This window comes from Anomaloglossus baeobatrachus, chromosome 1 (genome assembly GCF_048569485.1).
Source record: "Anomaloglossus baeobatrachus isolate aAnoBae1 chromosome 1, aAnoBae1.hap1, whole genome shotgun sequence".
In the NCBI taxonomy this organism is placed as follows: Eukaryota; Metazoa; Chordata; class Amphibia; order Anura; family Aromobatidae; genus Anomaloglossus; species Anomaloglossus baeobatrachus.
Window position 1 is genome coordinate 753261349 of NC_134353.1, and position 27482 is coordinate 753288830.

A 27482-nucleotide genomic window follows, 5' to 3' on the forward strand; every position below is an offset into this window, starting at 1 on the left:
TTAGTGGCCAGATTCCGACCCCATTTAATAACATAGAGAAGGCATCTGCTGTGAAATGGACACGCCCCCTCGGCTGTCCAGATCACAGCAGAGGGAGGAGATCAGCGCAATCTTTGTGGAGCACTTTCCACGTCACCCGCCAGGATGGATGTGGTGAGTACTGACGCCGGGCAATGGTGATTGCACCATAACTGATCCTGGCGTGCTGCTCCCCACTCTGCCGTTCAACCCCCCCCCCCCCCCCCGCACTCTGCCGTTTGGCCCCCGTCCCACTCTGCCGCTTACACCACTGCCGCTCACCCCCCCTCCCCACTTGTGCTCACCTCGGGCCTCCGTCTGCTGCTCGTACTGTGATCGCTGACAAGACAGGCTGCAGGTCTGAGATGAGGGCATGCGGCTGTAAGCGGTGATCTGTAACCTGAGCGGCACTGCACTACGGATCACCCCTACTCACCGCATGTCACCTCGAACCTCCGATCCTGGCCGGCAGCACAGTAAATGGGGGCGCGGGATACAGTGAGGCATAGGGAGACGGCCAGCAGCGGGGCATAGGGAGGGAGACGGCCAGCAGCAAGGCATGGGGATACAGTGAAGCACTACGCAGCTGTCCTGAGTGACACTTTAGACATATAATCACTTTGCGGCCAACAACAAAATGGCTCCGCACGGTGATCCTAAACTTCATCGGCCCTTACCCTGTTGGAAACACTCAGATTGGGAGGGGATATGTGACATCACACACAGGAGAGCAGATTACACCCACTTTTACTGCAGCTGTAATGTGAGCTGTTTCTACAGTAGGATTTCAGCAGCTGCTCCCCCTAGTGTTTAAGAGTAGAAAATATCAAACTTTTTTTTTTCTAAATTAAAAACAAATAATATTAAACAAAACATTAAAACTTTATATTTGTTCAGTTATTGAAAAAAAACAATTTTTGACAACACCTTCCCTTTAATAACGAATCCATGCTAATAGTTCATGTAATATGAACAAACAGTTATTTGTCACCCTCACAGACAGGCGTGTCCCAAGATAGCATGCAGGAACATATATTACAAATGACATGAGCACACAAAATCGCAAGATAGCAAAATGACAAAAAAACATTGCATAAATAGTGCACTGGACAAAAAGCTATTGAGAAAGCAGGGATGCATTAAAGCCATGTATCAATATGATATATAGCTGACACCCGCTGATGATCTCGCCAGTGCCACAAGAGAGTTTAATAACACATCATACAATATGAAAAAAAAAGTAATAATTTGAATCACGTTTCTGCCATGTAGCATTGCTATGCTTCCAGTCCTGCTAATAACTGCTCACTTACCTGTGAACTTGGATGTTTGCGCTATCTAAAGTCACTAAACCATTGGTGGCCATTCTTCTGTATCCCACAGGTGGACGTTCCAGCATATCTATAGGATACCAGTATCTGACCAAGACGCCTTCACTGCGGAGATAAGTCTCTACTTGCACCAATTCATTTACCTAAAGGCGAACAAACATAACAAATCCTGCTAGAAGACAGAACAACTGCTAGGAAAAGTAAAAGTATATACATATGTAAGCGTGTATGGGCTCTTAACAGATATTTTAGGGTACCTGCCACAGTTCTAAATTAAAAATATATTTATGCATCCTAAATTTTATAAATCCCACTACGGATTTAATTTTAAAAAGTTATAAATGCACCTAAAATATGTTTAAGCTGAAGCTTAGAAAATATATCAATTATTCATAAATAATTGGTCTAAATACAAACAAAAGCTGAATTGCATGTTCTTAAAGAAAATGTGTCACCAGGTTATTGCTCCCCCATCTGAAAGCAGCATAATGTAGGGGCAGAGACCCGATTCCAGCGATGTGTCACTTTATAGGATTCTTGCTACAGATTTTCAGAATTGTTTTATCTGCTGCCGATCTACCAGTTCTGTGAATGACAAGCTCTGGATAACGCCGATCATACCACTGATGACAGCTTTCTGTGTACGTTGTGAGTAGGCAAAAAGCTAATCAGTGGTGGGATTATACAGAGCTAATGAATATAAATGAGAACATGGTAGCATGTTTTCTGTGCCTCTAATGACAATCTCCTGCTGATAAAACAATTTTATCCAAACTACTGAAAGTATCCCTGTATGTGATACATCGCTGGAATCAGGGTCTCCGTTTCTACATTATGATACTCTTAGATTAAATGACAAAAAAAATTGGTGACAGATTCCCTTTAATTAATAAAATCATATGAATATAAGGAGGTAAATAATAAATGGCTGGAAGCATGCTGTTACATGCTCTAAAGCTAGAAATATTAGAAGTTCAGCATTCTCTTTAGTGAATCTCAGCAAACAGATATTTTAAGATATTTTACTTCCCATGGGAATGGGACACTAGTAAAAATCATAGTTGCATGCCTATTAAACATCAAGAAATCCTTCCTGTAAGTGAAGGTTAAAATACACAAGCACTTCAATCACAGACAGGTTAATACAACACCAGTACAACACATCATCTCACCGAATCCACATCCAGAACCACTCCATGCAGGGAGAAGGTCTTGAGCATACCCCTGATGGCAAATTTTGGCAGAGCAGTTCCCACGGCAGTGCTGGCAACGTTGTTACTGTCTGGAGATCTAATGACCACAGTGAGACCTAAGGACAAAAAGATAAAAAGTTTATAAATTTCATGTGATGCAATGATCGTGATAAAACGTCCATCAATAACGGCCTAAACTATTATATCTGAATACCACAGAAATGTTACCAAGAACATTTTTTTTTATGTGTAATTAGAAGAGTTGTACAATGGGGGTCATTTTCTGACATTTTAAGGGGAACCTGTCACCAGTGTTTTCCTTATGAGCTGCGGCCACCACAGTAAGTTCTTATATACAGCATTCCAGAATACTGTATATAAGAGCCCAGGCCGCTGTGTAATATGTAAAATGTCTGGTCCAATTGGCGTTGCTGCACTCAGTCCGGTGCCTCCTCCATCTTTTACAATCGCCATCGTCCTTCCCACCCCCGTGCGGAGGACGTGTCCTACATCATCCACTGAATGTCAGGCATTGCGCTCCTGTGCACTTTGATCTGCTGTGCTGAGGGCAGAGAAAAGCACTGTAATGCACAGGTGCGAGGAAAGGTCAAAGACCACCAGTACATACGCACCCCAATACTTTGATCTACCCTTGGCTGGACAGATAAAATTATGCAGGAGCGTAATGGCGGCCTCTGTGTGGATGCCGTAGGACACATCATGCACACGTGGCTGAGAAGCAGATCGCACAAGAAGGACACACCAGACCGAGAGCAGTGACACCCATCAGATCGCACCGCCCCCTAGGTGAGTATAATAAAGGGTCTTTTTCACATTCTACAGAGCAACCTGGGCTCATATATACAGTATTCTAGAATACCACGGACATCTTAACCAGAATTGATGGGATCCTCTTAGAAAGCGACATGTATCTAGTCACTGCAGACATTGAGTCACTATATACAGTACATGTATTGACCACAGGCGGGGCATAGAGGCGGTCCGTTTCTTCCTCAGGACTAGTAACTGGGATGGCCAAATATGTGAGTTCGTCATTGAGCTGCTGGAGTTTATCCTCACCCATAATTTTTTCATCTTCAAGGAACAGTACTACCTGGAAAAACGGGGGACCGCAATGAGGGCGGTCTGTACGCCTTCGTTCGCAAAACTATTCCTGGGTTACTAGGAAAGGGGTTTGTGGGGGGACGAGGGTGCACAGGCTGTGGACCATATACCCCTATGGGTAAGATATATTGATACACTATTAATATGGCAGGAGAGTGAGGATGACCTCCAGCAGTTCATGAGACGACTCAACATAAATGATTTTAACATCAAGCTGACCCATGTGTGCAGTAGGGAAACGCTGGACTTTCTGGACATCAAGATTGAAGTGGATCAAAACCAACAGTTGCAGACGAACGTGTTCAGGAGGTCCACTGCGGTTAATTTCCTGTTGCATGCGGGGTCTAACCATCACCATTCTAACATCTGAGCCATCCCAGTTGGGCAATTCCTGAGGACGAAACAAATCTGCTCCACGACGCAAAAATTTGAGCATCAGGCTGAGGAATTGAGGTCAAGATTCCAGTCGCGTGGTTATAGCAACAGCAATAGAACTAAAAAATCCACGTGTGAATCTTTACTCCAACCATCCAATAGGTCTGAGAAAACAATTGATGAAGTGAGATTTATCACTACATATAAATTCAAAATGGGAGACTATGAAAAAGATATTGCAAAAACACTGTCCGGTGCTTCAGACAGAGCCCACTCTTATGAAATACTTATTGGATTACCCTCAGATGACTTTCAAAGGAGTAAATCTTAAAGATTTGTTGGACAAAAGCCATTACGTTGCCACCATGACTAGGCCTTTTGGCATACACACCCCTCTTAGAGGTTGTTACCCATGTGGGCAGTGTATAGCATGTACCAACATATGTAGAGCTAAGAGCTTTAAGTCATCTGGGGGGTACCGGGGAGCATGAGATTCGCCAGTATATCACCTGCACCACTGCGCAGATGATATACTATGCGATTTGTAGTTGTGATTTAATTTACATTGGGCTGACAACCTGTCAATTGAGAATTAGAACTAGGGAACACGTACGTTATATCATCGCAACTAAGTCCGTCGCTAATTTAGAAAAGCTCAAAACAATACCCCATCACTTCAAATTGAAACATGCCAGTGACTACCGCACTTTTATTGTTTGGAACATAGAGAATGTTTAGATATGGATTCGTGGTGGTAACATCAAGAGATTGTTATTGCAACACGAATACAAATGGATAGACTATGGAGAGGAAGGGCACCACCCTTTGGGATCTCCAGGTATACGAAAAGCACAACAATTCAAGAGAAAAGGAGTATACCTATCGAGGGATCACCAGAAGAATGAATCGTATAAAAGTGTAAATCTTTATTACAAAAACAGAATACATGAATCTCCTCACTGGGAGTAAAGGCACATGGAAACAATTAAAAACATTTAAAAAACTTGTAACCCCAAGCCAAAAACCATTTGTGATGAATGTGAAGATGAATCACAAAAATTCCAGAAACCCCTCATACAATAATTACATAAATAAATGATGTGACCTGCTTCACAGCATGCACTTTAAACCGCACAGTATAGGTTATGTACTTATAGTATATGGACTTGGGCAGAGCCTTAGATGGTAAAAAAAGGGAATAGCAGTACCTCAAGGGCTATGAACTGTCGTTTTTAGGATAACAGAGATCTAATAAGCCTGTTCCGATTTATTAACCTCAATATAGTAAATAATATTGATGAAAAACCTCTAAAGGACTTAAATATCACAGACAGAGCCAGGAGATGCAACCCTGATCAAGGCTTGCGTGTTTTAATATGTATATAAAGTGCAACAATAAGCACAGGCAGAGATGATCAGACCCCTGAATACTGAGAACATATAGACCGGTACAATAGATTTAAATCCACACGCACTGTCCTGTATGGAAAGTGTATGTGTGTCAGCCCCTATAGGACCGAAATGTCACCAGAAAAGTCAGAGGTTCGTTACCCTACTCAGAGTCTGCAAGTATGTACTGCAGCCATAAAGTGCAAAAATACAACAGATAAATGCATACACCCTATATGTTGTAGTAGTGCAGGCTAGCAAAATAAAACTGAGGCATACCCCATACCATGGTTCAGGGAAATGCCAAATAGTCCCATACTCACTATCCTAAGGGGGTAAAGCAGATTTATAGCAGGGTACCAGGAGGGGTAAGTTTTTGGCAAGATCACTCCACGCGTATCGCCCCCATAAAGGAGGCTTCCTCAGGGGAAAAAAGACAGACTGTGTGTGGTCAAACATGTGCCCTATTTCTATCAAACACTAAAAATTGGATAATTACTCACCAGTGTGCAGCTTCAGAGAACGTAGCATTACAAAATACAGCACTTTGCATGGCGGCCGCCATTTTGGCCGAGTCACATGATTCGGCCTGACACCTCCCATTGTGTACACAGCGCATGCGCGGGGACGCAACTCTGCTAGTATTAAAAACACCTATTTATTAAATGGATAAGGTCCCACAGATGGCGCACAACAGTCCAGGAGTGCAGCGAATAGTTTTGGATCGGGCAAAGTTATTTTTCATACCAACGGAGTTTATTTCAGAGCGCATGCGCAATGGGAGTTAATCCATGCGACGCATAAACATAGGGTGCAGTATCGAATGCGCTTACGCGCTCAGTATCTTTGGCTCTCAGTACGGATGCCGACCTGTCACATAATTCGCACTTATTCGTTATAGAAATATCCACATATGGCGCGCAACAAACCAGGAATGCGATGGATTACTTTTAGATAGAATAAAGTTATTTTACATACCAACTGGGTTTTACTTCAGGAGAGAATGCATAATAAGGATTAGTCCATACTTAGTGAATTTGCCACGACACATATGCAGAAAATGCAGTATCAAGTGCGCTTGCGCACTAAGTACCGTTGGCTCTCAATATCAATGCCAACCTATCACAGACACATACAATTAACCCTTGTGGATCACCATATTTTAGGAAAATGCTGTATCTCTGAACCTGAAAGGACCTTTCTCAAAAAAATAATTGGTAATCGGTAGATCTTAGAAAGTATATACATAAAGTTGCAAACAAACGTTATCATAAAGTACCCTGCAACGTATTTTGCAAAATATTTTATTCTATTTTGTTTAGAACCATAGAAAGACACAGCCCACATACAGAAATACAAACAGTAGTTCACTTTTTGTTTCAGTTAAGGGGGAATATCTCAGAACAGTAAAAGGCTACCTAATTCCAATGAACAAAACAGGAAGCATTGCCAATTCAATGTGTCTCAAGGTGGTACGTGGGGTAAACATGATGCCCCACACAGTATACTGCTATAAACCATATTTTATACCATCCAGAAAGGCAGCCCACATACAGGTAAAACGACCAATATATTAATTTTATTTCAAATAGAACGGTAGAGATGGATAAAAGGGAGAGGAAAGCACACATAATGTGGGCGCACATCAAAACAATCGAGAATTTAATATGCAATATGTTTTATTGGATCAGAAAGGACAAAAGACATAGTATAAAAACCTTTAAAATACACACATAACGTGACCTCAAAAGTACTCCAATTGTAGTGGATGAGAATAGTTCCAATAGACATAAAATAACTCTATCAGTGAATTCTATACAAAAAGAGACAATATATTGCATGCAAATGACCATTATTCATGATTGTTAAGGCCAGACACCCAATGAGATAGATTATATCAAAGTATTTAACAAATAATGAAGGCATAAACATCAAAATAATAATACAAGTGATGTATCCTAAACAGGAACTGTACCTAAAGCAATAATATGCAAAGCCGGCCCATCAGAATACCCGCACAGCGCTGTGTGGAAGATAACAGTGAGATCCCCTCAGCACTGATATAAGATGACACTATACATCAAGAGTGGCCAGACAATAGATAAGGTGGGTTCTATTAACATATAGGCAGATATTGAAAGCATAGGCATCAAAATAATGCAAATGGTATATCCCAACCAGGAACTATATCTAAGGCAATTATATGCAAGGCCGGCCCGTCATAATTTCCACATGGCGCTGTGCGGCAGATAGCAACAGGATCCACTCAACAATGAAAATCAAGAGCAGCCCCTAAGGGATAACCATACTATCTCAAACGGTGGAAAAATGTGACATTAATATACTAGTCCCAATAGTATATAGGGCACAAATGATCAAAAAATAGTATCCTATAAAATACAGGGTAAGCAGTAGGAGCCCCCATACAAGGCACCTAGGCCACACAGCGCTGTGCGGGTATTCTGATGGGCCGGCTTTGCATATTATTGCTTTAGGTACAGTTCCTGTTTAGGATACATCACTTGTATTATTATTTTGATGTTTATGCCTTCATTATTTGTTAAATACTTTGATATAATCTATCTCATTGGGTGTCTGGCCTTAACAATCATGAATAATGGTCATTTGCATGCAATATATTGTCTCTTTTTGTATAGAATTCACTGACAGAGTTATTTTATGTCTATTGGAACTATTCTCATCCACTACAATTGGAGTACTTTTGAGGTCACGTTGTTATGTGTGTATTTTAAAGGGAACCTGTCAGCAGAAATTTCCCCTAAAACCTAACAGATTCCCCCTCTGCAGCTCCTGGGCTGCATTCTAGAAAGGTCCCTGTTATTATTGTGCCCCCTTTCTGACCAAAAAAAAGAGTTTATAAAGTGGTACCTTTTTGGCTTCGGATTCTATAAATGTGACACGGGGGCGGGCTGCCTGGTGGCCGTTATTCTGCCCCCTGGTCCTGTATGCCGCCCCCATCGCTGATTTCCATACTTGTGGACGCCGCCCACTGCTCCAGCCATCCCCGCGCATGCCCAGTGCCCATCTCTCGTGGATGAGCACTGTGCCCAGTGTCACCGCTGGTGACGTGCGCGCAGGGTTTAGATTACGGGCGGTGCTGTGATGTTTATTACCAAGCAACCGTCCATAATCGCGGGACCGCGATTTCCCCCTCGGCCTGCTTCGTTCTGCGCAAGCGCGCTGCTGCTGACCTCACGTCACCTCCTTCCCATCTTGCCCTGAGGCAGGAAATAAATGGGAAGGAGGTGACGTGGGGTCAGCAGCAGCGCGCTTGCGCAGAATGAAGGACGCCGAGGGGGAAATCGCGGTCCCGCGATTATGGGCAATTGCTTGGTAATAAACATCACAGCACCGCCCATAATCTAAACCCTGCGCGCACGTCACCAGCGGTGACACTGGGCACAGTGCTCATCCACGAGACATGGGCACTGGGCATGTGCGGGGATGGCTGGAGCAGTGGGCGGTGTCCACAAGTATGGAAATCAGCGATGGGGGCGGCATACAGGACCAGGGGGCAGAATAACGGCCATCAGGCAGCCCGCCCCCGTGTCACATTTATAGAATCCGAAGCCAAAAAGGTACCACTTTATAAACTCTTTTTTTTGGTCAGAAAGGGGGCACAATAATAACAGGGACCTTTCTAGAATGCAGCCCAGGAGCTGCAGAGGGGGAATCTGTTAGGTTTTAGGGGAAATTTCTGCTGACAGGTTCCCTTTAAAGGTTTTTATACTATGTCTTTTGTCCTTTCTGATCCAATAAAACATATTGCATATTAAATTCTCGATTGTTTTGATGTGCGCCCACATTATGTGTGCTTTCCTCTCCCTTTTATCCATTATGCACTTTCACACATAGGGCTGCACTCGTATGCTTTCATTTTGGCTATGCATCCCTACCCTTTCCTTCTAATAGAACGGTAGAGAGACACAAAAGTCATAGATCTACACGGGAAGTATTCCCTAGTTTGAATTAATCAGTGGAAAGGCATTGTGTGTTACGTATGGCACAGGATAGCATATATGAGCCAGGTAAGGACTCCATGAGTACAATTCTAGCCCAATGGATCTATAGGGAAGAGTTCCCTAGTTCAAATAACTCAGCGGGGGGAGACATTACACATTAGGTATGGCTCAAGATAGCACATGTGAGCCGGATAAAGACTGCATTTCTAACCCAATGGGAGAAATATTTGAAGTACAAATAAAGCTATGCATACAAGCCCAAATATTTACGCAGATGAAAAGGGGAGAAGTATCCTAGTTCAGATGACTCAGTAAGGAGACATTGTCTATTCAGTACGGCTCAAACTAGAAATGAGCCAGATGAAGACTCCATGGATCCATCTCTTACCCAATTTAGGGAAAAATTTGGAATACATATGAAACTGTACATTCAGGCCAAGGGGGAAAGGGATTCAGCATAAAGCAATACTCTCACACCCTGGAGATCAAATCAAAGAGAGAAGATTCTACCATTGGTATAATGTAGGATACCCTGAGGGTACTCTGGTTTGCAAAAATATGAAATAGAGTAGGGAGATGTTGCCGGCTAGGTATGACCCAGGGTGAAGTACCAAAAAATGTTTATTTACCCCATCACTTCAAATTGAAACATGCCAGTGACTCCCGCACTTTTATTGTTTGGGACATAGAGCATGTTTAGATAGGGATTCGTGGTGGTAACATCAAAGATTGTTATTGCAACACGAATACAAATGGATTACTATGTTGGGGACAAGAACCCCACAGGGACTTATAGAGGCCTATTAATTTGCCCGTTTCCATTAAGGGAGATTCAAATCTACTGAATCTCTCATGCTATAGGCGCTGATCCTGGTCCTCTTGTGATAGCAGGGCCAATCCTTATGATTTACACATATTGTATTATTTTTTCCATTCCATTCACGTGTTTTAAATCGTTTTTTATATTTCTATATTTGTTTACAGTGATGCACTTTCTTAGAACATCCTAGTTCCCCCTGAGCAACCCTGTATGTAGATTGATAACCCCACCTTATAATCATCGGACTTTCATCACCATTGAATATGTACCCATTGACTTAAAATTTCATGAATATGGCTAATGTTATATATCTAATGCTGTTATGGGCCATCTACTGATGTATCTGGGGCCAAGATGTCTATTTAAGCAGTGGCTTATAAATTGAGGCTAGTTCATCCCTGATACCTAAAACCATAACCAGGATATCAGTGAAATAAATGGTTCGGTATCAGTCTTACATCCAGGTGGTGGTGTGGTGCGCATACCCACTGTCCTCCGCTCAATCCCCCTGACTGCACCGCTGTCTGGAGAGCCGCGCGTGCACACTGGCTGGGAATTCTTTCGGCCACTGTGCATGCGCTAGTTTTGTTGACCAGTGTTGGGCGGGAGGCAGAAATGGACAGCAGTGCGTATGTGCTGGCGTCTCACCGCGACTGGTGTCTTGTATAGTGAGCATACTACATAAGGTGGATTACAACCGATCAATAACAGCCCCCTGAGGAAGCATTGATGGCAAAATGCGCATTGGGGTTCAGGCAGCCTGACCTTTAATTACTATTGTGCAGCCATTATGGGTAAAAATGTATTTCTATATGTTAGATGGATCACTTGCTTTTGGGCTCATACTACGGTCAGTGGAGCCATTGAGCTTGTGTTAGGTGCTCTTTGCATTACATAGTCTTAGCCACTGCACCCAATTGATACTTAAAACAGATTACAGTATATATGTACCTTGATATCCACTTAACGTGGTAAGGCGTGTTATAAAGCTAGACAGACATATCTGCAGAGTGAGGCAGTATTACTGAGCTATATGTTATGAGCTTATGCACTTTATTGCCCTTATGCATTTTATAATTATTTTGTGACTACTTGCATTCTATTATCCATTGAACTGTATGGCCTTGTGGACGCTCAAAGTATACTGGTTTATATTGGCACATCCATTTATGGATATTAGACTAATACATTTTGATGTTTGTTCACACTATATGAGGTGTGCTATTTAAAATCTGTTATTGTGCCTATGTACCTTAATATCTGATCTACCCAGTGTGAGATTCCTTGGTCTATCTGTCCGATTAGTGTTTGTGTGTTTTGTACACGGATAGTAGGATTTTTGTGTACTCACCGTAAAATCTCTTTCTCTGAGTCTTCATTGGGGGACACAGGACCATGGGTTATGCTGCTGTTACTAGGAGGCTGACACTAAGTAAACATAAAAAGTTAGCTCCTCCCTAGCAGTAAACACCCCGAGCCGGAGGCGGGCTCAGATCAGTTTGGTGCACAAGCAGTAGGAGGAGTACCAGAATCACCATACATAAAACAAGTTATAACTAAAATAATGCAGCCGTGCGAACAAGAGGTCTATGAACATAAGACCGCTGAAAATAGCAGGCAAATGCAATTAAACAACCAAAAAACCAAGCAGGGTGGGTGCTGTGTCCCCCAATGAAGACTCAGAGAAAGAGATTTTACGGTGAGTACACAAAAATCCTACTTTATCGTTTCATTGGGGGACACAGGACCATGGGACGTCCAAAAGCAGTCCCTGGGTGGGAATACCGAAGCCCGCAGATAGGAAGAAAACAACAACCTCCCTCGGCGGGCTTGTACTATAATTGAATGCTGTCACCCTATTACAGGTGTGCAACTGCTGCCTGCAAGACCTTTCTCCCAAAACTAGCATCTGCCGATGCTTGGGTGTGAACCTGGTAGAACCTAGTAAAGGTATGCAGGCTAGACCAGGTGGCGGCATTGCAGACCTGGTCGACCGACGCCTGATGCCTAATCGCCCAAGAGGCTCCCACTGCACGGGTAGAGTGCGCCCTTACCCCCCGCGGCGGAGACTTGTCCCGAATCCGATAGGCCTCTGATATGGCGGAACGGATCCATCTGGCAACTGTGGCTTTGGATGCAGATTCACCCCTCTTGGGACCAGAAGGAAGGACAAACAGACCATCCGACTTACGGAACGGCGCGGTTCTGGAGACATAAATTCTAAGGGCGCGCACCAGGTCCAGGGTGTGCAAGGACCTCTCCAAGCTGTGAGAGGGGCCAGGACAGAGGGACGGAAGAATGATTTCTTCGTTAAGATGGAACGGGGAGACCACCTTTGGGAGAAAGGCGGGATCTGGCCGGAGAACCACTTTGTCCTGGTGAAAGATCAAAAAGGGAGCACGACAAGAGAGAGCTGCCAGCTCTGACGTCCTGCGAATAGAAGTGATGGCAACGAGGAACACCACCTTCCAAGACAGGTGAGAAAGGGAAGAATCACGCAAGGGCTCGAATGGGGGACCCTGAAGCGACCCTAGGACTAGATTAAGGTCCCACGGTTCTAGAGGCCGACGATACGGCGGGGCCAGGTGGGCCACTCCCTGGATGAAGGTCTTAACCTGTGGACGAGAGGCCAGTGGCTTCTGAAACAGGATTGACAACGCCGATACCTGGCCCTTTAGTGTTGCAAGCGAGAGACCCGCATCTAGGCCTGACTGCAAGACTGCCAATAGGGAAGGAAGGGAGAAGGCGAGAGGAGAAGAAATACTGTGCTCTTCACACCACCTGAAGAAGACCTTCCACGTGCGGTAGTATATTCTTGATGAAGATGGCTTCCTGGCCCTAATCATTGTCTGTATCACTCTTGAAGAAAAACCAGCCTGAGCTAGAACCCAGGATTCAATGGCCAGGCCGTCATATTTAGGACCTGTGAGTTCTGATGGAAAAGAGGTCCCTGCTGCAGGAGATCTGGACGGTCTGGAAGACGCCACGGAGCGTCTGCGAGGAGCTGAGTGAGTTCCGCGAACCATGCTCGCCTGGGCCAGTCCGGAGCCACTAGGATGACCGGTATTCCTTCTGCCTTGATCTTCTTGAGGACCCTCGGGATCAGAGGGAGCGGAGGGAAGATGTACGGGAGACTGAACTGGCTCCATGACAGGGTGAGGGCGTCGACTCCTAAAGCCAAGCGGTCGCGGCACCGCGCTACAAATTGCGGAACCTGACAGTTGAAACGGGAGGCCATTAGGTCCACATCCGGAACTCCCCATCTGTCGCAGATCTGGTTGAAGACTTCCCGGTTGAGGGACCATTCTCCGGAGGCGAGGCCTTCCCTGCTGAGGAAGTCCGCCGCCCAATTGTCCACGCCTGGGATGTGTACCGCTGAGATCAGGGAGTGATGACACTCGGCCCAGTGCAAAATCTTCTTGACTTCTCGCATCGCCCTGACACTTCTTGTGCCGCCTTGGTGGTTGATGTACGCCACCGCCGTCGCATTGTCCGACTGGATCCTGACCGGGCAACCCTGTACTAGGTGCCGAAACTGCTGCAAGGCTAGCCGAATGGCTCTTATCTCCAGAATGTTGATCAGGAGACAACTCTCCCGCGGTGTCCATCAGCCTTGCGCTGTGTGATGCCGAAACACTGCCCCCCAGCCCTGGAGACTGGCGTCGGTGGTCACTATCTTCCAGTGGAGCGGGAGGAATGACCTTCCTGACGCGAGGTTGCGTTGATTGAGCCACCAACGGAGGGAGTGGCGGGTCTCCGGCGAAAGATGAAACCTGCGGTCCAGAGAAAAGGGAGATCTGTCCCACTTCTTCAGCAAGGCCAGCTGGAGGGGTCGGAGGTGGAACTGTGCAAAGGGTACCGCTTCCATCGCCGCCACCATACGACCGAGGACTCGCATGCCGAACCTGATGGAAACTTGGCGCTGACGCCGGAGAGCGCGGAGGCCTCGTTGTAGGGAGGACATCTTCTCCTGTGTGAGGAAATCTCGCCCTTGGGTGGTATCGAATACCATGCCTAAAAAGGTGATCCGACGGGCCGGGGTCAGAGAGGACTTCTTCCGATTGATCAGCTACCCTAACCGTGAAAGGGTGTCGATCGTGACCTGAACCCCAAGACGACAGTCCTCGAAAGAAGAACCTTTTATCAACATATCGTCCAAGTACGGGATGACCATAACACCCCTGGAATGTAGGACGGACATGGCAGCCGCCATGATCTTCGTAAAGACCCTGGGGGCGGATGCGAGGCCAAAAGGAAGAGCCGTGAACTGGAAGTGATCTTCCGCTATCGCAAAGCGGAGGAACCGTTTGTGAGAGGTGGCTATAGGGACGTGAAGATAGGCGTCTTGAATATCCAGCGATACCAGGAATTCGCCGACCTCCATGGACGCGATCACGGACCGGAGTGACTCCATTCGAAACGGCCGAGGCCTCACCGACCTGTTTAGAAGCTTTAGGTCGAGGACGGGGCGGACAGAGCCGTCCTTCTTGGGGACCACGAAAAGGTTGGAATAGAACCCCTTGAAACGTTCTGCGGGAGGGACTGGAACCACGACTCCGGCTCGGAGGAGGGAGTCTATGGAGTGAAAGAACACGCGAGCCCGCGCGGGAGACTCGGGAGGGCGAGATAGGAAAAAACGTCTCGGTGGCTTTGACTCGAATTCTATTTTGTAGCCTGATGTGATGATCTCTCTGACCCAGGCATCGGCGGTCAGGGGGATCTACACATGCTGGAAACGAGACAGACGCCCTCCCACGAGTCTGGCGCTGTTGCGCGCCGACCGCAAGTCACTTCGAGGAACGTCGGCGGTAACCGGAAGAGGATTTCGTGGACTGGCGGGGACGTGAACGCCAGGCGGGATTGGTCTTGAATGACGGGGTCCTCCTGTCTCTCGGAGGAGAGCGGCTTTTTCGCGGCTGAGGAGTGGAGTTGAAGCTGCGAAAGGGCCGGAAACGAGCGGTGGGGCGCCGATTCTGGAAGCGCTTGGGGCGCAATTGGGGGAGAGATGTACTCTTTCCTCCCGTTGCATCAGAGATCAACTGGTCCAGCTTATCTCCGAAAAGACGTTCCCCTAGGAAGGGCAGGGAAGTTAGTGACTTCTTAGAGGCCGCATCCGCGTTCCAGGACCGGAGCCAGAGGGCTCAACGGATGGCCACATTGTTGCTGGCGGCCTGGGCCGCGCAATTTGCAGACGCCAGGGCTGCATTGAGCAGGTACTCACCCGCGAGGGAAATCTGCGAGGCGATGAGGACCAGGTCCGGATTGGCAGGAATGGCGCGGAGACCGCAGCGTAGCGTGTCCGCCCAGGACATCAGAGCCTTCGCAACCCAAACCGAGGCAAAGGCCGGTGAGAGGGATGTGCCCGCTGCCTCGAAGGCGGAACGGGCCAACCTGTCAATAGTACGGTCCGTGGGGTCCTTGAGAGACGTACCGTTAGTGAGTGGAAGGACTGTGTGAGAAGACAGGCGGGAGATTGGGGGGGGTCGACCACAGGGGAGCCTGCCCAATCCTTTCGAAGACCCTCAGGAAAGGGATAATGCAAATCAATGGACTTACCACTGGTAAATACCTTGTCCGGCTGTTGCCTGTGGCTGCGCAGTAACTCAGCGAATTCTGGATGTCCGCTGAATGCGCCCTGGGCCCGCTTCATCCACTTAAACGAGACCTGGGTGCTCTGGGAGGAGACGGGGTCCACCTGTACCTTTAGGGTCTGGTTTACTGCTTCTATCAGGCTATTCACCATGCGCCGAACATCAGCCGCCTGCTCTGAGTCCAGCAGGGGTGCTGCATCGGAATCATCATCGGAGCGGTCAGAAGACTCCCTGGAGGAATGATGGTCTGGACCTGGGTATGAAGGTGAAACCTGGGAAGAGGCCGAAGACGAGACCTGACGGGTCCGCTTCTGAGCAGCAGAGGAGGTCCCTGCGACGGGGCTCACCTGCTCCGGAGGCGATTGCGTCGGGTCTGCGGGAATCTGGGCGAGCGACGGCAGCAGGCGCAGTGCTTGCGCGATGGTCCGAGAAGCCTCAGAGAGGGAATCTACGGACTGGGACAGGGACGCTAGCCAGTCGGGAGGGGGGGGGGGGCGCGACGCAGGGCCCTGTAGCATCTGGCGCTGTGGCGTCTGCGGTATCAGAAGCGTCGGCCGCGGAGTCCTGCGGAGGCTGCGCGCCTGTAGAACAGACGGAGCATAGTGGGGCGTCCTGGCCCTGGGAAAATTTGGTCTTGCAGGAGGAGCATACAAAAAATAAGGCAAAGGGGGCCTGCTTGGGTCGGGTGGACTTAGCATTAGGCATGGTGAAAACAAGTACTCTCCCTGGTGGCTGCTAGGAAGGAGACAGGAGAGGGTTAACTCGTCCCTAAACTCAGAGAACGCTACCTAGTGAGGGCTACTCCTTAGGAGCAGAGCTTACCCAGGTCCTGCGTGCTGCCCACCAGTCCAGAATAGGGAGTCCAGGAGTGAGCTGGCCAGAAGAGTGAAAACGCCGGCGCGCTGCAGCCTCAGGGGACCAGAGACAGGCTAAAATGGCGAGGGGACGCTGGAGGAGGCTGGGGGAGGAGCAGCATTCCGGCGCGAAAAACCGGAGGATCCACAGCCCCCACCATAAGCCAGGAGGCTGAGCGGTGGGAGGAGACTGGGCCAGACGACCGGCGGCCAATAGCGCTGCAGCGGGGGCGTGGCTAGGACGCAGAGCGACTAGGCCGAGACCGGGGCCTAAATTTTGGAGAGGGCCGGGGGAAAGTGAAGGAGAGGAGCGGTCCTACCTGTTCTCGGCGGCGCCGGCCCAGCGATGGATGCGGTGCAGGCAGGGCGCCCTGCCCTTGCCTGTGCGCAGTGCCCTCAACCAGGAAGACTGAGGACTTCGGGGGAGAGCGTGCTCAGGCAGGGAAGTGGACATCATGATGGGGGTAGCAGCCCCCCTGCAGGTGAAGGCAGCGTGACAGGGCCCCATCGATTACACACGCGCTGCGGAGGTCCCATCCCTGCTGTACTCCCCTATACGCCCTTTGGGGTGATACCGCAGGGCGAATCAGGAGTGCCCACAACAACCTGCCCACACGCGCAACCCCGGGAGTGGTACCACGGGGATGGACGGGGGAGAGGGCCCGAAATCTCAAGCCCCTGCGACCCTGGGGAGTGGTACCCACAGGGCCGCGGAGGATGAGTGAAGCGAATACCTGCAGAGAAAAAGAAGACAGGTATGAGAGCGATGAGCGGCGCCGAAATAAAAGAAAAAAGCGCAAAAACACAAATGGCTGAGGGGGGCCGAGACGGCCCACATCAGCCTCCTACGACACTAAGCTAAAACTGATCTGAGCCCGCCTCCGGCTCGGGGTGTATACTGCTAGGGAGGAGCTAACTTTTTATGTTTACTTAGTGTCAGCCTCCTAGTGACAGCAGCATAACCCATGGTCCTGTGTCCCCCAATGAAACGATAGAGAAATATACATTTTCTGTGCTTTTAGAAAAATATTTTTTCTAATAAAATGTTTACTATAAGATTCATGTGGAATTACTCCTATATTCTGTTTTTGAGTATGGGCTATGTTGCATGGAGTTCGCATAATTTATAATCAATATGGAAATCTGGAGGTTTTTGAGTTTGTTCGTATTCTAGAATACTGTATATAATATAAGAGCTCACTGGTGGTGGCCGCAGCTCATAAGGGAAAAACCTGCTGACATGTTCACTATAATGAATAAGCCCTTTGTTTTCATATTTTGATTATTTTTTTTTGTTTAATTTATACCTTTGCGAACTTTGTCAATAGTGAATTTATTTGCCTCATCTTTGATATCTTCAATTGTCGGAAGATATAGATCTCTAGGGATTCCACCATTTTCCTCATACAAAAACTCCACAGTCTGCCTTGCTATATCCACCATTCCTGTAAGACAAAAGAGCATGATGATTATGGAAAGAAGAGTACAGTGATGAAGTGATAACATAGAGAAAATGTAACAATTCTGTAAATTACTTTGTGGTGGTGTTTGGACTTTCAGATAAAAGAACACAAAAAAAAAAATGATAAAATTGAAGGGGACAGTAGCTCCACTTCTACTATAAGTGCAACAACAATTTGAAAAATATTATATATAATTTTTCAAAAAAGGAGCAATACATCCAAAATTATTAAAATAATATTTTTATTGAAGAAAAATATTAAAACATGCCAAAAAGATGAAAAAAAGATGTGTACAGAAAAGAAGAGAGGACATAGCGGCATAACAAAATTGCATGTAATAGTGTATGAATCACGTAGAAAGGGACTAGTGCGTAAGCTCAATGTAAATAAAGCTATCTCCCCACATAAATTATTCACCACAATGTACAGGCGATATTTATAAAGTGTCCAAGTGCATAAAATTGCACATAGCTCCTATTAAATAAATAATATATATCAGGGGAATATAAATATAGAATATAAATGCGGGGATACAAATCCAAAAAAACAGAACTCTCAATATGTCACAAAAAAAACATAAATCATTAAATATGCTGTGCAAATAACCCAGTGTTATATTGTTGTGGGCGTATTATCAGACTGTCAATAGAAGGAGCTAATCTCAAAGCAGCATAGTGCTGAGCGTTGTATGCGGCTAATATAAATTACACTGCATATACACAAAAAACAACAATAAAATCCACAACACAATACAAGATGATTACCTAGGTGCAAATCAAATGTGCCGCTAACCTCACACCCCGACGTACGTTTCGCAACTTCCCAGCTTTAACGGGGGGGCGTTCATTACTATAAGTGGCCACGTATGTGTGCATTTAAAGTGTTAAGTATTCCACCCACCCCCTGATGTATAGGATGTGGGTAGAGTTTGTCACTCAGTACCTGTGGAATGCCACCGTATATTCTGTAGTCAGTTTGCACCCTGCTACAAGCTGAGGTTTTAACCTACGTTTTTTTTGTGAAATGCAGTAATATACACCAGTAATATAAGCAATTAACAAAAACCGGAGTGCATGTTTTGCGCAAATAAACTGTGCCACAAACTTCATACCAAGCTGCAAAGCTCCTTTAATCTGGTCCAGGCCTGATTTTCTCTCCGCCTCATTACGAAAACGTCTCCGAATGGTTGGAAATACCTTGGTCTCCCAGGCTTTCACCAGTAAGGCGTAGTGATCCTCCTTTACAACATAAGAAAATATAACAATAAGTTGAGTATGTATATAAATTCCACAATTCAGAATGTAATAACTCTGTGGTACAATGCCAAAGACTTAATGAACATGTTTGCAAAATAAAATGCGCAAAAGTTGAAAATCATTATTCATATTCACATTTTAAACCACCAAATTACTAGTGTATTTTGAAAAAAAAAAAAAGAAAAAAAAAAGGTTTCTGCCATTACAAATGTTAGTTTTTTCTTGAAAAGATTTTTCTTTTTACAATCTCTGACCCGTGGCATGTCATCATCGTCGTCATCGTCACTTTCATCATCTGCAATAGGAGGGGGATGTGGATCAGGTCCAGATGTGATTAAGTTTTCATAGCTCAGCTCCACCTTATATCTGCAGGAAGCATCACTGTCATACTCTAAAAGAAGAACATGGAGATGTATACACAAGGAGAGCACAGATTAACACAACTAAACCACAGAAAAATGTGGCCTGTAAGAAGAATAAGTATTTACGTTGTAAAACTGTAGCTACTGCAGCAATGCGGCATGGTGGACCATGATTTCCCGGGTCCGATGCTATGCTAGTTCCAGCATCATTGTCACTGTCAGACGCCATAGCAAATGGTAAAGCTTCAAAATTTGCACTGATTTCTTCAGCCAGGTCAATGCATAAATCAGCAGCATTGCGATGAGCCTGACCCTCAGCAAACGCAAACTGGCGCGATCCATAATTTGCCCGGATTTTTGTATTCTGTGAAAAATACAAAATGGTCAAAATGACGACTTTCACATGATACTCTTCAAATCACCTATTTTATTGCAAATATTACAATCTCCAAAATATCCCTAAATTTTCTGGGAATGCATGGCCGAGGACCATCACTGTATGATGTGTGTTGTGTTAATTTGTGTGGGTGAACACAAGAGAAAACCGTTTACTGCTTAAGTTAATTGCATAGGTCTCCTCCTTTCTAGGCAGAACATTTTACCTTTTTCTGAATATGTACAACTGGCCACATTCCTCCTGAAACATCTTCTAAGTAGGGTCCAAGCCTTTGGCCACAGTAGGTGAAGTAAACCCTGCCCTTTGATGGCTGGCCTGGAGGTGGTGGTGTGCCTTCTGTCCTCTCCCAACCAATACCAGCAACATCGCCTAAAACACAAAGAATATCTAATCAAATAATCTGAAAAACAATTAAGCTAATTTGGGTCTTCAAAATACCCATCATCATGGTGCAGAGTCTTAAGTAAATTAAAATGGAGTAAAACAAGCTGAAATAGGAAAAGATTAGGTGATCAGTAGATGGAACTTATGGATGAATATGCATGAATAAATACAAGAAATGGGTATCAATCATTTAAACAAACTCCATACCAGGTGAAAGAGCTACATCTAACCGGACGCTCTTCCACTGTAAAAGGCTTGAACCATTGTAATGCACAGCTCGCCCATTACTGAAAAAAAAAAAGGAAACGTGATAATGTGTTCTTTTGCTTTTAAAAACAGTCCAACAAAAGCTGATTTTGGATACTCACCATGAAGTCTCTTTCTCAGAGCCTTTATTAGGGGACACAGACAAACCATGGGTGTATGCTGTTGCCACTAGGAGCATGACACTAGGCTCCACCTCAGCAGGTTATAGACATCAGTTAGCGAGACAGCAGTAGAAGAAGCAACAAACATCAAACACCCTGTAAAAAGGTCTTAATCTGTGGATGAGAAGTCAAATTACTCTGGAAGAGGATGAAAAGAGCAGAACCTGATCGTTGTTGGAACTGAGGAATAAACCGGGCTCCAGACCCGACTAAGAAGGCCAAAAGGGAACAGAGAGTATCGTAAATAGAGGAGACATTAAATTGAGAAAATTATAAATTCTGGTGGAACAGCAGCCCCTCAGCAAGCATATCTGGGTGGTTAGGGAGTATTCATGACTTGTCTGCTAGGTTGCCTCACTCCATATACCAGGATTTTTGGGGTCAGTCTAAAACTATGAGAATGATTGGCACTCCTTCCACCTTGATCAGCCTGCGAATAAGAGGAAGGGGTGAAAGGGATATAGAAAGACGAATTGGGACCAAGAGATCGCTAGGGCGTTGGTGTCAACTGCAAGTGGGTTGCGAGACTGAGACACAAAGCGTGCAACCTTGTTGTTTGACATTGATGCCATCAGGTTGATGTACTGCGTGTCCCAACATAGACAAATCTGGTTGAAGACAGTTGGATACATTGACCGTTCTCCCGTAGATAACCCTTTGCAGCTTGGGAAGTCGAGTGAATCAGGACTGTGAACAGCTGATATTGCTGAAACTCTTTGTCCACCCATGACAGAATGAGAAATACCTCTGTCATGACCAATCCGCTTGGAGTTCCTCCCTAGTGATTAATGTAGGCCATGGTTGTGGATTGGATGTTGAAAGAGTTCTCTTCGGTAAGAAGAACTTTTGCTCGTGCAATGTCGAAGAGCATTTTGAGGAATTTTAGACACTGGGACGGGATCAGGAATGTCTTTTCTCTGCTGATATATAAAGGAATTCCTAAAGTTCCATTGAAGCTATCACCAAGTGAAGGTACTCCATCCTGAAGTGACGCAGGTGAACTGGTTTGTTCAGAAGCTTGAGGTCCAAGATGGTGCGAACAGAGTCATCCCATTTTAGGCACCATAAATAGGTTATAATAGAAAACTGTGAAGAGCTCCAGTGAATGAATAGAGATGATTATGCCTGCTTGGTGGAAAGCTGAAATGGCTTTGAAAAACCTCAAGGCCAAGGAAGGAGACCTTTGAGTACAGGACTCAAAGAAGTGATTTCAAGAGAGAGAAAAATTCTATTTTGTAGCTGGAAGAGTTGACCTCTCCCATGCTAAGTGTTGTTGACTACGGAGAGTCATATGTACCAAAACAAAAGGTGGGGGCTGCCCACCCTGAGGGGAACCATGGACAGGGGGAGCCCCATCATGTAGAGGAGAATTTGTTGGATTTAGAGGATCTACTATGCTAAAAGTGTGAACACCATGAGGAAGCTGGTTTAAAGTAAGGCCTCTTTTCCTGCAGAGTGGACTATCTATCTTGACAGTTAGAACTCACATTAGAAACGAAGTTGCAAAAGAAGTGAAACTGAAGGATACGTCTTCTGGGAGGGAGGATGTTTTGTTTTTGTTTGTGGCAGGGAAGTGCTTTTTCCACAGGTGGTGTCCGATATAATCTGATATAGCTTTGCTCTAAAGAGATGTGATCCATTGAAGGGAAAACTAGTGGGAATTTTTTAAGATGCCAAATCCGCATTGCAAGCTTTAAGCCATAAGACTGTACGAATAGCCACAATGTTGTTAGAGGCCACAGCTTAACATGCGGTAGCATCGAGGGACAGAGAGAGAAAATATTTTCCTGCATGAGCGATCTGTTCCATCAGGTTGGCTAGATTGGTGGGAAAGACGCCAGTGTGAAAATGCTCAAATGTTTAGCCCATGAAGATACCGATTTAGAAACCCAGGTAGGTGCAAACACAGGGGAGAGGACTGCTCCCCTGGCCTCAAAGGCAGAGTTAGTCAAAGATTTGATGTGCATATCATTAGAATCCTTAAGAGATGCTCCATCAGAAAACGTGAGAATGGTACTGGTAGATTATCGTGAAACTAGAGGATACACTGTCGGGGTCTGCCCTGCTGGTGAGGATTAGTTGGTCCATCTGATTCAGCCTGAGGGGCATAGTACGAGGGGCATAGTAAGGAGAAGGCAGGCTCCAAATGACCAAACCCAAGGATTGGGAAATTGGTAATTAAAAACAACAAACCTAAGGGAGTGTGTCTGCCTCCTACTGACACTAAGCTAAAACGAATTGGCTATTTGCCAGTAAGTAGGTGGAACCCGCTGAGTTGTCGCTGACCATTTTTTTTTTGCCTTCTGTCCACCTCCTAGTGGCAGCAGCATACACCCATTGTTTGTCAGTGTCCTCCTATGAAGCAATAGAGAAAAATAACTACCCTGAAAAATAAGCACTCCAGGAAATTGCTTTTCATTTGCCTGTACTGTATCTGGTAGTGTAGGCAATTCTCCTACAAGGCGCTTTATTGCCAGCTGCTATCATCAAAAGAGCTACAAAATAATCCAACATCCTTCTCTGTGCAACAGGAGCCAGTCCCTCTAAGAATTCATATGAGAATCTCAATGTGAGTTTAGCAGGAATGCATAGACAGGCTTACATCCGATCCACATAGCAGAAGGATTTGAATATGGGTTACATAATATATTAGTGGTTAAAAGAGGAGTTGACATAATAATAAAGCACCCAATAAGATAATTACCTAAAATTTACTTAGGCTATGCTAAAGAAGACCAATATAAAACATTGTGCATGAGTGCTTCTTTAAAAAGAATATGAAAATTTAGAGGAAAGCAAGCGGAGCTGAACTCACCACTGGCAATTTTAGTAAAATGCTCTTTATTTTAGTTGCAGGACTGCAGACAGAGACATCAGCCTCAGCCGGTGAGGCTGGAAGAAGCATGCACGACACGAAACAGGTGTTGTGCATTTTACTGATGCCCTGCAGTCATACTACTGAAAAAAAATGCATTTTACTGAAATTGCCCGTGGTAGTGTTTTTCTCTGTATTTTAATTTTCATTTACAATTGTCAAGCTGAGCTCAACAAGACATTGCTATTATCTGGATATATTTTGTTTGATCCCATTTTTCCATTAAACTGGGTGTAGTGGTAGTGCCAGCATTTTTTCTTTTGGTTCTTTCTTAAAAAGAATTTGTCACCAAGTCAAAAGTTGGCAATTTCAAAGTATTGCTTTTTTAAATCTGCAATATGGTTCCAGAGATATGGGCCTTCTTATTTAGTGCCAATTGTTATGGCCTTTACAATAGGGCATTGCTCACAGGATTCTCTGGGAGTATGTTTCTGTAGGCTGCTCGGTATTATTACCATGCGAGCACTGCCCAATTAAGACCATAAAAAAGTAAACACAAATAAAAAGCCATATTTGTGGAACCGTATGGCAGACAAAAAAAACAAGCAAAAAAAATAAATAATCGGGGAAGAAGAGGGTTAAAACCGAAACTTGTGATTTGGTGAAGGGTTCATTTTAAACAGGATACTATATAGATAGTGTAGAATATAGTCCAGACATTTTTGTTGCATTTATAGTCTTAAGACACTACAGAGAGTGCCAGGTAAATGGGTGTTTAACCCCTTCAGCCCCCGGGCACTTTCCGTTTCTGCGTTTTTGTTTTTGCTCCCCTTATTCCGAGAGGCGTAACTTTTTTATTTTTCCATCAATCTTGCCATATGAGGGCTTGTTTTTTGCGGGACGAGTTGTACTTTTAAATAAAACCATAAGTTTTACCATATAGTGTACTGGAAAACGGCAAAAAAATTCCAAGTGCGGAAAAATTGCAAAAAAAGTGTGATCGTACAATAGTTTTTGGGATATTTTATTCACTGTGTTCACTATATGGTAAAACTGAGGTATCTATGTGATGCCTCAGGTCGGTGCGAGTTTGTAGACACCAAACATGTATAGGTTTCCTTGTATCTAAGGGGTTAAAAAAAATTCACAAGCTTGTCCAAAAAACGTGGTGCACGTTTTGCGCCATTTTCCATAACCCGTAGCGTTCTCATTTTTCAGGATCTGAGGCTCAGTGATGGCTTATTTTTTGCGTCTCGACCTGACGTTTTTAGCGGTACCATTTTTGCGCAGATGCTACGTTTTGATCGCCTGTTATTGGATTTTGCGCAAAATTTGCGGCGACCAAAATACGTAATTTTGGCGTTTGGAATTTTTTTGTCGCTACGCCGTTTACTGATCAGATTCATTGATTTTATATTTTGATAGATCGGGCATTTCTGAACGTGGCGATACCAAATATGTGTGTATTTTTTTAACCCTTTAATTTTCAATGGGGTGAAAGGGGGGTGATTTGAACTTTTAGGTTTTTTTATTTTTTTTACATTTTTTAAAACTTTTTTTCACTTTTTTTTTTTTTATTTTACTAGTCCCCCTAGGGGGCTATAGCGATCAGCATTCCGATCGCTATTATCTATCTGCAGATCTCAGCTACAGAGCTGAGAACTGCAGATTTGCTGCTTCACTTTCAATGCCGGCTGTATTCATTCCGGCATTGAGAGGAAGTGAGTCATGTTAGCTACAGGCGTCATCACATGACCCTGTGCTACCATGGCAACCGCCAAAAGTCACGTGATCATGTCACGTGACTTACGGTGGGGGCGGGGTAAGTGACTGTCATGGCGGACATACATATCGCTGCCAAGATTTTGGCAGCGAAATGTAAGGGGTTAATGGCCGCGGGTGGAAGAGATTCCACCCGCGGCTAGCAAGCACACGTCAGCTGTTGATAACAGCTGATATGTGCACGGATCGTCGCCTGCCGGGGGCGGGGCTTACCGGCACACGATCCATGACGTACCCAGTACGTCATGGGTCGTTAAAGGGGTTAAGGAATCTAACCACTTACTTGTGAAATAAACATGTACCCACAGGGTTCGTCCAAGCTCCATCCCGCTTTTCTGCCTCAGTTGCAAATCCAAATGAGACAATTGGACCGGTGTCGTCATCTATGTCTCCATAAGATACAACTTCAATCTCCCAATAAAATGATGGAGCCTAGAAAGACAAACGTATTTAACCATAGCTCACTGTTATGACTTGGCATGCTTTATTTTTGTTAAATATTTTCATTTAGTTTTTTTAAAGACAGAAGAATAAAAAATTAATTTGTGGCACTGAGTAAGAGGGAATCTGTCAACAGTTTTTTGCGATTTAACACCTGCATCACCCGATTATTTTCTATTTTTCTGCTTTTGTTTTTTCCTCCCCTTCTTCCAAAATCCATAATGTTTTTATTTTTCCATCAATATAACCATATGAGAGCTTCACAAAAAGTTAGTCATGACAGACACAAGGGTGATCAGCTGACCACCAGCTCTCATGACAACTTATCGCCCCGTACACGCCCACCCCCCTGTTATGCGAGCGGGCAGGAGCTTAAACGGATCCTGTCAGCAGATTTGGGGCCAATAAGCTGTGGCCACCACCAGTGGGTTCTTATATACAGCATTCTAACATGCTATATATAAGAGCCCAGGCTGCTGTGTAGAACGGAAAAATCACTTTATAATACTTACCTAAACGGTCGCTGCGGTGGAGTTGGGCCATATGGGCGTCTCAGTTCTCCCGTGCCTCCTCTTTCGGCTATCTTCGTTCTCCTTCTGAAGTCTGTGTGCATGACGCGTCTTACGTCATACATACTCGCCGGTCCCACGCAGGCGCACTATAATGCTTTGATCTGCTCTGCTTAGGACAGATCAAAGTGCGCTTGCCCAGAACCTCAATGCCAGCGAGTGTGGATGACGTAGGACGCGTTATGCACCCCGGCTTCAGAAGAAGGACAAAGATGGTCGAAAGAGGAGGCGCCGGCACCGGAGAACAAAGATGCCCATCTGACCCAACTCCACCGCAGCGCCCATTTAGGTGATTATAAAGTGATTTTTACGTTCTACACAGCGGCCTGGGCTCCTATGTACAGCATGATAGAATGCTGTATATAAGAGCCCACTGGTGGTGGCCGCAGCTTATAGACCCCAAAGCTGGTGACAGGTTCCCTTTAACTAGCAAATGGACCTCCGCCCTGTACCAGACCCCTGTCAGGTACAGAAGTTGGGCCAACTCGACATGAGAGGATACAGTCTGAATACTACAGTCTGTACCATCCGTCGGTACCTTTGAGAAGCAGAGTGTATAGCTACACTCCAGGTTCCCAGGAACCCAATTATCTGAAAAAGAAAAAATAAGTTATAACCTAGTATCAACTACAGGTTTGATACAGCCCTTTCTTCAAACTGATACTAGAAACAAAATTGAGGAGGCCGGTGGCTAGCACGCAAGGTATAGTCTGCTAAGGAAGAGCAAATTTTTTATTCTATGTAATACTAGTGTCAACCTCCAGGTGGCAGCAGACTATCCCATTGTTCTGTGTTCCCCAGTGAAGTGACTGAGAAACAGATTCTATCAAAAATTCCTCAAGCAGTGCAGTAAGTGATCATCACTGCAATCAGGCTCTCTACCCTACATCATGCAGCTGTCAGATT

General features: G+C 45.2%; 1 protein-coding gene across 2 annotated transcripts in view; it reads right to left on the bottom strand.

The window, feature by feature from the left end:
* Positions 1–27482, bottom strand: part of HECTD4 (HECT domain E3 ubiquitin protein ligase 4) — a 366009-nt gene that overhangs the window by 79832 nt on the left and 258695 nt on the right. For both annotated transcript variants that reach the window (XM_075323933.1, XM_075323925.1), the window contains exons 47-55: positions 25850–25998; positions 20749–20828; positions 20363–20526; positions 19887–20124; positions 19653–19789; positions 19254–19380; positions 17987–18124; positions 2522–2658; positions 1332–1492 (exon numbers count right to left, since the gene is read on the bottom strand). In XM_075323933.1, the coding sequence (XP_075180048.1) occupies positions 1332–1492; positions 2522–2658; positions 17987–18124; positions 19254–19380; positions 19653–19789; positions 19887–20124; positions 20363–20526; positions 20749–20828; positions 25850–25998 (1331 nt within the window). The remainder of the gene's footprint in view (positions 1–1331; positions 1493–2521; positions 2659–17986; positions 18125–19253; positions 19381–19652; positions 19790–19886; positions 20125–20362; positions 20527–20748; positions 20829–25849; positions 25999–27482) is intronic.